Source organism: Sinohyriopsis cumingii, chromosome 5 (genome assembly GCF_028554795.1).
Source record: "Sinohyriopsis cumingii isolate HCF-2022 chromosome 5, ASM2855479v2, whole genome shotgun sequence".
NCBI classification, from domain to species: domain Eukaryota; kingdom Metazoa; phylum Mollusca; class Bivalvia; order Unionida; family Unionidae; genus Sinohyriopsis; species Sinohyriopsis cumingii.
The window spans coordinates 12927942-12940095 of record NC_142965.1 but is presented as its reverse complement, the minus strand read 5'-3'; the positions used below and the strand labels follow the sequence as shown (position 1 = coordinate 12940095).

Here is a 12154-nt window from a genome sequence, read left to right as displayed (position 1 = left end):
TGGCATATATGCATGAAAAAAGCAAACATAGCATTCATGTTTTGGGAGGATTTTTATATAATTGTTTTATTAAATCTATATATAATAGTATATCAGTAAATATTTGTACGATAGGTTAACAGGTACAAGCATTGAATGATACTACACAGAGTAACATAAACCAGAACTTTCCTTCTTTAAAAAAGTTGTCTGTTCATCAGTCATGCAAATTCATTCGCACTATTACTCATCCAAACACTCTCATCGTATTCTAACACATGTCGATACAGTCATTAGTGTTTATTTGTTTTCAACGGAGGGTAGTTCCCTCTGCTTAATAGAATTTAGTCTAGTATAAAAATAAGAGAAGACAACTCAGACATACGAGCAAATAACACTTCCACCCTTAATCATACGTCACACAGTATATATAATACTTTCTCATGTCATGTTTGTATGTACAGGGTTTTCATTTTTTTTCTCTCACAATATTACCATTGGCGGATCTGAGATTGCTGACTGAATCTTTAAATAAAAGAAAAGATTGAGGGAGAGAAGTGAGAGTGAACTTTTCGCAAGAAACTTAAATAAATTATCACCATTTTGTATTCGTCATACGCGACATAATATACTATCTATATATTTGTAGGGTTTCCTCTTCTCTTTTGGAAATGGAAAATCCATACATTCATAAATAAATTTGTGTGTAGATTATTACTTTTAAAAACGTCAAGCGTTCTCCTACCTTTATTATTGCTCACAGTAGAGACATATACATTGCATCAAAATCAACATCTTCATCGTAATTGTAGATAGATTTTCTGAGTTTGAACAAAAATATCATTCTTAATATATTTACACAACTATATATATATATATATATATATATATATATATATATATATATATATATATATATATATATATATATATCACACATCAAATGGCGAATAACAGTCCTTTCAAGTACACTGGTTCCAGCAAGGGACTACGTGTGTCAGGGATTGATTAAGATAAACGCAATAAACTGACAACGAACAGTGCAAAACTAGTACCTAACTAGCCTAAGCCCTTTGGACTCTCAATGAGTCTTTTTCAAAGGCAAATGCAAAACGTAGACAAGACAAACAAATAAAACACAAAAGTCGTTGTGTTTGCAAAACTTCACATGGCTGTGTCTACAGGAATCAAACCTTTATTTGTATTATGTTTCAACTAGTTTATTTCAACTTGTTGCAGATGCTGGAAAATATTTTATTGACCAAGAAATCGATGAGTCATAATGACATCTTTTTTTATGTACATTTATGTAAGGACAAATTGTTTCTCACCCATGTGACAGAGAAATCTAGCTGTTTTGATAACCTTACTTTTCTTATCTCAATCTAGTCATCTCAGACCAGTCATCTCAGTCAAAGTGTCCACTCGCCCAGAACTACTTTAAAAAAAGAAACCCTTGTTGTCTTCTGCTGTACCTGACGTAGATGTTCTAAAATCAAACAACAACAACAACAACAAATATACAACAAAAACAGAGTAACCTAAGGTAAATCCATCTTTGAGAACACACCATACAAAAACATTTCGAGTGAGACCAAGACACATACGTATACGATGTCGAGCTTTTTGTTATCATGCTAGTTCGTAGCACACAGCATGGTCAATTTATCCTATATGCAGGCCTCGCTCAATAAATGTTCAGGTCAGCGTCTTTAAATGTAGCTAAAGCTACGTAACTAGTTTTAAATACTTCGTGTGAAACAAATTATATACTGTTGGCTACATTTAACGAGGCTGACCTGAAAAATGACTGCTACAGATAGGATAAAATTGTCAATGCTGTGTGAACTGAACAATGGCAGGAAACACTGATCCATGCACATAGACTATAGACCTATACTCTTCATAGCCTCCCAACTCTCTTAACAACAACAGAAAACTTAGTAATAGACCGGAAAATGTGTTATGTCAAACATGCTTTATTATAATTTTGTTAAGCATATCCATTGTGTCCTAGTTCTATCAAAAATATACTTATAATATTTAATGACAAATAATGCACTTACCAACCAGAAGAAATCATTTATCCGTCAACACATTAATCCATAAGCAAATTTCACGGTAGCACTTGCCATATTTCCAAGACAGAAAAATAACTTTTCAAAGAATCCGTGCACTTGAAAGTTTAGCACATGGTTATCCACAAGGGTCCTTATTTGGAGGGTCTTTTATACACGGGGGTAAATTTACAATCAATATTAAGGACAACACAAGTATGACACAAACAGTTTCACCTCCTCCATAGAAAAGGAGTTATATACGATAATGACACAAATCACTAATTACCATGAATAACCCAAGCACGGACACTCATGCTACATGGAACTTTTCTTTATAATAATAGCCTATACACTACAACACAGGTGTGGGCCCAGTATCGTTTCATTATTTACACTATAATTTTCTAAATTGCAACTGATGAAAATGAAACATTTTCTTGTAATAAATATTAACTATTTATTGTTAATTTCATATAACATCCATATATTAAATGTGATAATACCTCGATAATATGCAAAGTTTTATGTTGTTATTTGGTTTGACTCACGCATAACAACTGTGTACTTCGGATGACACGGTCACACCACAGTCCTCATTAACTTATTTGTTGCATCGCATGTAAACATTGGCGCGTGAACGATATTGCACAAGTGAGAAGTTTGTTTTTACTTGAAATAAAATTATTGGGTGAGAAAAAGAATCTATGTTGAGTTTTGGACCGAGACAATGAAATCCCAGTCGATGGGTTACATTATATGTCTCCCCCCTTCGGCAAGCCTCGCGGGGAGACAAATAATGTAACCCCTTGACTGGGATTTCCTTGTCTTGGTCCAAACCCCAACATAGATTCTATATATCCCGGATATGTCATTGTTGTAGTAGCACTTATAGACTATTAAGCAAATTTAGAGAATTATTTACAAGAAAATGTGTCGGCTACAAACTATATTTTTTGTGCATGGCTGTCTTTTTTGTAGTCTAGAAAGACTAGAAAAAGACAGCCATGCACAAATAAAATTATGTTTTGCAGCCGACACTTTTCCTTTTTAGACAAGGAACGTGCGGCTCAGGCAACATGTTCTAAATAAAGTCTATATAGGCATTATATCTGCATTTCACACTATGACTGAACTGAACACATCGAAATCATTATTGTGGTGGAAATACAGAATGTTTATCATTAAAGGAAATTAAAAGGTCCCCGTGCCTTTTTCTTACAATTAAGCATGCTGCTACAATGTTGCTCTAACCTGCAATCTACTCTAAAATAGCATCGGACTAAGCGTGTCTTTTGTCTCATAATTAAAACATGTTTACGTACAAAAGGTTTTGCAATGCAACAAGGAAGTTTTAGTTGTCATCTATGAACAAATTATACCTCCTGTAGTCGTGTAGAAACACCTTAATGCATGTTATATATAGTTTATATAAGCTAATAAAACAACGTTCTCCAATGAGTAATAGATGATTTGTAAGTATGCAATATTTGTATAAAAAAAAAGAAAATATATAAAATTAGTAGAATATTACTGAAGTATTTCTTAAGCGCTTCCAGTTTGATAAAACCTGTTAGACTTTTTTCGGCTGTATACTACAATGTTGGACTGTCATCAGGAAAGACGGGTACATTATTTATCTCCATTCAATTCGCGCAGTACTGTGCGGTGAAAGACTTGCTCAGGTTCAGCTATACTGGAGAAAGGATTAATCGCAAATGGGATAAAATCTTTGAATGGAATATTCGGTGACAAATTCACAATAATGAAAATGTGGAAACGGGGACTTCTGTTCTTGCTAATGATGTACTCAACATCCGTATATTGTGCTTGTAAGTACTCTCTCTCTCGCTCTCTCTCTGAAATACACACACACACACACACACACACCCACACACACACAAACACATACATACATACATACATACATACATACATGCATACATACATTGTATATAATAAATAGTAAATTTTCATTTCGTGGTCGTTTCGAATGAAATTTATGAAGCTCGTGGGATAATTTAAATCCCTTGCCCAACAATTATAGCAAAAACTGAACATTGTTTAAACCGATTTCATAAACTTTATTGTTGAAACAACGTACTTCCTTACGATTCAAATAAGATTTATTGGGAGTCAATGGCTGTCAAATTTCCACAACCCCGGAGCGATGTTATGATGATTTCGCTGTATAAAGTAATAAATGATCATCTTGTAAAACATCAAAAAGTAAAGACATCAGATGAAATCTACCTTGGTTTTAATCACTGTTTATATATGTTTAACACAGATTTTGTCTTCGACATTCGTGTTGTCACAGCCAGAAGCGGCTTTAGGAGTACGCGGGGTCTAGGGCCGACCATGACCGCGCGGGGCCAGAGTATAGGTATCTCGATTGGTATGCTACTGCAAACACTGAATATGTCTAGACCGGATCAACTTTCGCGATTTGGTGGAGAATATAGCCTGACAAACGCATAAGGACGCCCTTAGGCCTAAAGCGCGGGGCCCCCTCAAGAGCAGGGCCTGGGGCGGTCGCCCCACTTGCCACCCACAAACGCCGTTCATGGTCACAGCAGTAGACGCTAATTAAATGACACATTAAGAATATATATAATATCGTAAATGTACACACAAATTATTTTATTTTTAGTGTGTGATACTCATTAAAGAATAGAAACATTTTATTATTTGATGGTTCAACAGCTTTGAAATATTATGAAATCACCTATCTACTTAGTCTACTTTACACATTTTCAAAAATGCATCTCTCAGTAGTGAAGGGAGATGAAATTAGATAATTTAACAACATTTTAATATAAAGGGATGTAAAACTGGAACCACAGTGGACGACATAAAACTTGGCAACTGCCGAAATAAATTGTCTAGTGTTAGGTGTTTTAGCAAGACACAAGCAAGCACTGGTTACAAGCGAAGAGATGGAACATTTAAAGAACTGGATAATGCGATACACTTGAGAATGTTTTTGTGTTGTTAGTTTTAGTTTAAACAGATTTTTTTATTAATGCAATAATAATGGTTACAAATGTCACCAAGCATACCATTGTATAACAATTTATATAATTTAATTGTCAGAAATATAAATTATTTTACTGTAGATATGATATACATGGTTTGTAAATAAGGAAATGTAGGTTTTTCATGACGTCATTGACTTTATTGCATGTGAGAAACTTTATGACACCGAACAATAAGATTACAGTACATAAATCACGAGCGCATGAAATATGTCAGATATGTTCAGTAGGTATTTATATTCCAAAAAATGTGTGTGTGTGTGTGTGTGTGTGTGTGTGTGATTTGGATTTTTAATGTAGCCGCAGTGTGGCAGTTTATAGTGATGTCTAGCACTGGGGCATCATCCCTCAGACATGTCCTACCCAGTCCTAATACTAACATCTTAATGGTGAGCGTCAAGCGAAGTATCTGCAGTACCATTTTTATAAGTCTTTGGTATGACTCTACCTCGAATCCAACCCGCGACCTCTCACGGAGGAATAGGTGCGGCCTGTTATATTTTCATCCGTGATCAATATACTGGCAAATTAACAGTAAAACCTTTCTAGCGCACTACTTATAGTATTCTCGTTACAGTGCTACCCCGTAATAATGCTGTTCTTGTGAGCAATAAGGGTGTTCCGTGTTATAACTGAGAATACTTTATATTCATGCTAAGTTGTTTTGAAAATGATATAGCACAATAAAACACAAAACAGAAAACTGCGTAATAAAGCACAAAACACAAAACTGGTAATTTATCATATGAAGCCAGGTTGTAATTGGATCTCAGTGCTATAAATGATATTGAAATGACCTTAATTCAGGACAAAAGGTGATCAATCCATTGGGATCCATTACCAATGACGAGACATAGAAGGGCAGAGGTGTTCTGTCTCGGTTATGCAGAGTTTATTTTGTCTACTTTATTGTCTAAAAATCGGACCTCGCTATTTTTGATGCAATAGGATTTTGACACTGGCTTTATTAATGATAAATTTAGGAATTAAAATAAAAGTACTATATATTAGGAGGTCCTTCTAAATATGGAAAGAAGATCCTTTAAATAAAATAGAAAGATAAGATACTTGATGTTAAACTGCTAATATGTTGTATTTGGCATATTAAGAGCCGTATTTATTTATTTATCTATTTATTTATTTATTTTTTATTTATTTATTTATTTATCTATACACATATATATTCCCTGGTTTTGGAGGGGTTGGGTATTTTTTATTAAACAAATTCCTTGTAATCTCGAGAAAGATTGCATTTTCAAGCTTTTTTAAGGCTTATGGCTGTAATCTTCCAAAGTGTCTGACAAGAAACAATTCCAGTATGATGGCAATAGCAGTATGCGTACTGTTTTCATCTCGCTTTGTAAATGGACGAGGTCGTATATTTATATCGTGTTTTTACTGTGCTATTATCAACATCAATCAATTTTATATATATAGGTTTCCTTCTGTATATGTTTATTTATCCATAACTAACTTGTTAGTGAACAAACTGTGCTGTAGAACTTTTTAAAATAATTCAGTTTTGAAGTGGTGCGTTTTGTACGCTGCATTACATGAACGAGGTAGATCTTGTTATCGACGATCACCTGGCAATCTTCCAGTATGTTGGCTGTTTGACCTCTTTCTCGGTTCAGTTATATTGTATAGTTATGTAAATGCTATTTGTGCATGTAAAAGATATGTACCGTACACAGGTTAATAAATAGTACCCTGATAAAAGTGATTTGCTCGAGTTAGATGACGGGAGATTACGTCGGTTCTCCATTACGCATGGCATAACTTCTTAATCTAAACGTTTTCAAGACAGTTAATCTTCATAGTTATTACAAATCATATATATATATATATATATATATATATATATATATATATATATATATATATATATATATATATATATATATATAATACACGTCCGTACGTGTGCGTGTGTATGTTTCACTACATATACCAGTAATCAGATATAGAAACTATTTTCACTTTTTTCTTTTGTCACGAATTTACGTCAAACGGGAAGCACAAAGGACAATTTATTTAAAACAGACTGCAATTCAGTATGAACAGCCTGTGTACCAAATTTGTCATCAAGAATCAAAACCTGCATAGTTGTATGGGATAGCCATTATCGGTGTATTTATTTGAAACTATCCAAATTTAAATTGTGTTTTAAATTTTGTTCTAGGAATATTGTTCAAAACTTGTGAACATTTTGAACGGGAAGTCTACTTATCTTTGATATGATCCTGACAAACATTTATGTAAAACATAGGAAGGCATAAGACAGTTTTGAACAGTGATTCAAGAATTAGATATTAAAATTGTTTTGGGAAATCAAAACAATGACATTCATTTAAATCTAGTGTTATTGTTGGTTTAATTAACATTTATGGCCTGACAAGAAAGATGAGATGTCCCGGGTAGTTGAGTGGTCTAAGGCGCTCGCCTTTACAGATCACAGACATCTCAACTGTCTTCGTGGTTCGTCCAGCGTGGGTTCATGAGAAAGCTTCGAGTAGTATCCTGTGGGTCACGGGTTCTTCCTGTAATTTTTACGAGTTCTTCCTCTACCAGATATAATGGTGTCTATGTATAGCCTACCATGCGCTAAAAATGGTCTTAAACCAAAAAACATCAAGAAAGATCATCTTTGCTTTCTTGAGGTATGTTTAATGTGCGTTTTAATTCTTCATTTCGTATCTTAAGTCATGTATGTTCACATTAATTTTGTACTTTCTTGACTACATTTTATGACAAATATTATTCTACTCTAAATTTGGATTTAATGTCAAGACAATGGACAGTATGTAACTGGAGACAAATCAAGAATGTGCACGAATTCAAAATATATATATAGTATACATGTCGATTAGCGCAAACCTAACTTATAGGTATAGTTGATATTCATTGCCTGTCAAAATGGAATAAGGTGTCAACAATGTACCGATTATTTAGCAATGGAGTAGTCAAGCAATTAGTAGCTGTGTGTGCCACTTGCCGTCAAAACAGCGCTATTGGACGACTTTATTTTAGCAAATCCTTGTGTTTAAGAATTCCTCAGTCCACTCGTATATAGTGGTTTGAGGTCAGTATAGCACATAATTGTAATAACCTTGATTTTGTATGGTATAAGCTTGAACATATCGAAAACAAAATTTGAATAAAATATTTCGTTGTAATGTGTGTTGAAAAAGTGAGATGGAGATATGGAACGTTTTGTTCAGAATACTCAGTCAAACTATCTCTTTTCTCCTTGCTGATATATAATTGTATCTCTGTGTGCACGTGGGCTGTACTAATGATTTAAAACCATATTATAATAAAATACAACTTTATTCATATAACCTGCCTTAGGATATTGGAAGCATATGAAAAAAAATCATAAAACACATTTAAGGTGGCGAATCATATTCATATTAACGAGAGAAAAATTTATCAAAGATTGTAACATGGTTTCAGTTTTTATACTTCTCAAAGGAATGTTCTCTGGAAATCGTAGGGGGGGGGGGCACATATTACAGTCAACAAGCATTAATTGCCTGACCTGGTCTTATGTAAGGGACCGATACACACTACCGTATTCTGTTAAATGGTTTGAGCCTTAGGTATCTGTTGAGCGGGGTTTTCCAACCATTTGATGTTTGTCTGTGTGTGTGATTTGGATTTTTAACGTAGCTTTAACAATTTTTCAGTCATATCGCTGCAATGTCTACAGTGTGGCAGTTTATAGTGATGTCTAGCACTGGGGATCATGCCGCAGACATGTAGCATGATGTCCCACCCAGTCACATTATCCTGACACCAGGCCGACCAGTCCTAACACTAACCTCTTAATGCTGAGCGCCAAGCGAGGCAGCTGTTAGTACCATTTTTGTAAGTCTTTGGTATGACTCGGCCAGGGATCGAACCCACGACCTTTCGCATCCGAGGCGGACGCTCTAACCACTAGGTCACAGGAGCGGTCTCCCAACCTTTTGGCAAATGTGACGAGATTACTGTATTTAGAAACATGACTTTTAATTTTGGCCCAGTCAAGATGATTCAACATCTTGTGATACTAGCTTCTAAATGACCAGCCAAGGGGCATTTCATGAGCAAGACTAAGAATGTCCAATCGGTTGATTTCGGAACAACAATTTGATAGCTCATAGACCACTCGTAAAAGAGAGTACATCAGCAAGTCTCTATTTTCTCATTGAACCCATAATTGCAAAACATAACAAAATAGTACATGTGTAGCATCGGGAGTAGTTTATAGGGATACATTAGTGACAATGGGAATTAGCATTACAGACCCCCCCCCTGGGAACGATTAGCGACAATGGAAATTTAACATGGAGAAAAATCGTGGGTCAGATTAGCGACAAGGGGAATTAACATGGGGAATAAATCGTGGGTCACTCTAGCGACAAGGGGAATTTAACATGGAACTATAGTGTGGGTCTGTCTAGCGACAAGGGGAAATTAACATGGGGAATAGAGTTTGGGATTTTTTTTTTAAAAAAACGTTTTTTTTAAATTTAAATTTAAATTTAAATTTAAAAAAGGGGTAGGCAATTGAAAGGCTATCTCTTTTCGAGAAATATGGCTGGCCCTGAAAAGGGCTTTTGGGTTTTCTTCTTCTTCTTCTAATTTCTTCTTTTTCTCCACCAAGTTCTTATTTTATCTCCTACACTCTTCTTCTCTTTCTTTTTTTCTTCTCCTCCTCTTCTTTCTTCTTCTCTTCCTCCTCTTCTTTCTTCCTCTTTTCATTTTCTTCTTCTTTTTCAATTTTTTCGTTCCATTTGCGTATTCTTATTCTTTCCTCTTCATCCTCCTTCTCCTCCTTTATCTCTTTCATTACACCACTAATCTTGTCCTTTGCTTTTCTTAAGTTATTAATTTCCATCTTTACACGATGGGAACTATAGGAATAATGGTCTTCAACGAGTCTTATTAGCATCTGTTCCATTATTCCTAAGTTGTCTAAAACGTCTTGCAAGGTTTGTATTTTGTCCATTTGGTTAGAAGCCATCTTCTTTGTAGAATGGTTCCAACGACGAACGTGGTGGGTTCTTATACTGAAAGCGCGGACGTGAAGGAAAACACCCCCCACTTTTCTCATTTCATATAATCAAACCCAAACTATACTCTCCACATACGCTAAGAAACAATAAAGAAACCCATAATCTACTATTCACACAAACTTCCTTTAACATTCACAAACACAAACACATGAACACATACACTCGCACTATCAATAAAGAGTTAGTGTTTATATTCACACTACTCTACCTACACACATTGGCAAATAGATCGTTATTTCTTTTCTAGAGTATTAGGAAGCCCTGAAAAGGGCTGTTTTTTGTTTGGAACTTCATGGGCACCTGGTTAATGGTGGCACCTTCCAGGCCTGGCGCCACATACACATCTTATCCCCCAGTTACTTTTTACCTTTTTGGGGGTGAGAGCAGAGGCAGGATATGTGGCTTCAGAATCCCAATTTTCGCTCTCTGGGATTCTGAAATTTCTTCTTCTTCTTCTCTCCTTTTCCTCCTCCTCTTCTTCTTCTTTCTTTCTTCTCTCCTCCTCTTCTTTATATTTTCTTTCCTCCATTTCTTTATTTCTTCTTTCCTCCTCCTCTCTTATCCTTCCGTCTTCCACAATGGCTTCCGCGGCCAGTTCATTCAACAGGCGCCTGGCATATTCCAGATGCACATGAAGTTCCAACATTTTAACCAATCTCGTGTTCATTCTTCTGGTGGTGGTGTTGATCAATCAACAAGGGTAGCTAGACTGCCCAGCGAGTTTCAATTTATAGTGAAAGCGCGGACGTGAAGGAAAACATCCCCTAAAAAACATAAAATTAATCTTACCTAAATCATGACCAAAAGAAACAACGCGCCGACCTAAAAGAAACACTCACTCACTTTTTTATGCTACCCATCACTATTTTAAAATTTTTTATAAATCACTTCAATAGACTATCCACATACGCAAAGCAATCCAATCTAACTCCTAATCTACACCTGAAACACCAAAAAAAAAGACATCATTTTAATCTACTATCCATACCAACCTACTTAACCACTTACAAACACAAACACACAAACACATGCCCTCACATTTTTTTAAAAAAGAGTTAGTGTTTATTTTCACACTACTCTACCTACACACATTGGCAAATGGATTGTTATTTCTTTTCTAGAGTATTGGGGTAGCCCTGAAAAGGGCTGTTTTTTTTTTTTTTTGTTTACTATGGCATTCTTTTTTAGTTTCTAAGAATGCGATGTCCTCTGATTATAGACTTTCTGGCAATAGGTCTGCTTCTTCGGAAAGAGAAGAAGAAATCTTTGGTGTCGATACGGCAATCGACAAAGCCTCTGTCAGCTTCAGGTTGCTGCTGCTATTGTTGTTGCTGCTGTTGCTGCTGTCTCTGAAGTCTGTACTTCTCTGTCCATTCTTCTTTTTCCCTGTTCATTTCTTCTCTGAAGAGCTCTTCTATCAGGTCTTCAGTGATTTTTAACATTCTCACATTCTCTATTTCTTCTGGCTTCGGTATCAGACTGTGTCTGACCCTATGCAAATTCACATAGGCTTCGTTGAGCTTAGCTAGTTTGGAGTACATCTTAGTAGGAGGATGAGTCGACAATGGATGGTTAGACTGGAAACAACCCCGGTTCTTAAAGTCAAAGCGCGGACGTGAAGGAAAACATCCCCCACACAGTTTTTGAGTCGCAACGTTTAGAGGGATAGTAAGAAATGAAAGAGCATCAATCCAACATTCTTATAGCTAAACAAAAGACAAAGGCATTTCTTTCAAAACACAACATTTTTTATTCAAAAATCACTTAACACTAAACAACAACTCTAACATTTTTAACAATAATCCAACAAAATAACATCAAACAATTTTTTCAAAACACAACATTTTTTATTCAAAAATCACTTAACACTAAACAACAACAACTCTAACATTTTTTAACAATAATCCAACACTAAAAGCTTCTCCACTAGGTAAAGAGGAATAACAGTCTTCCATGGCTTCTAGTAATCTAGAATGACTTCTCTCAAACTGTTGATTTCTATCGTATTATCAAATTC

The 12154-nt window shown here is 35.2% G+C and overlaps 1 protein-coding gene across 1 annotated transcript in view; it reads left to right on the top strand.

Moving 5' to 3' along the window:
- Nucleotides 1-3528: 3528 nt before the first annotated feature.
- Nucleotides 3529-12154, top strand: part of LOC149798648 (low-density lipoprotein receptor-related protein 1B-like) — a 131669-nt gene continuing 123043 nt past the window's right edge. Inside the window, exon 1 of the mRNA XM_089957484.1 lies at nt 3529-3868. Within this exon, the coding sequence (XP_089813610.1) occupies nt 3802-3868 (67 nt within the window). The 5' untranslated portion in view covers nt 3529-3801. The remainder of the gene's footprint in view (nt 3869-12154) is intronic.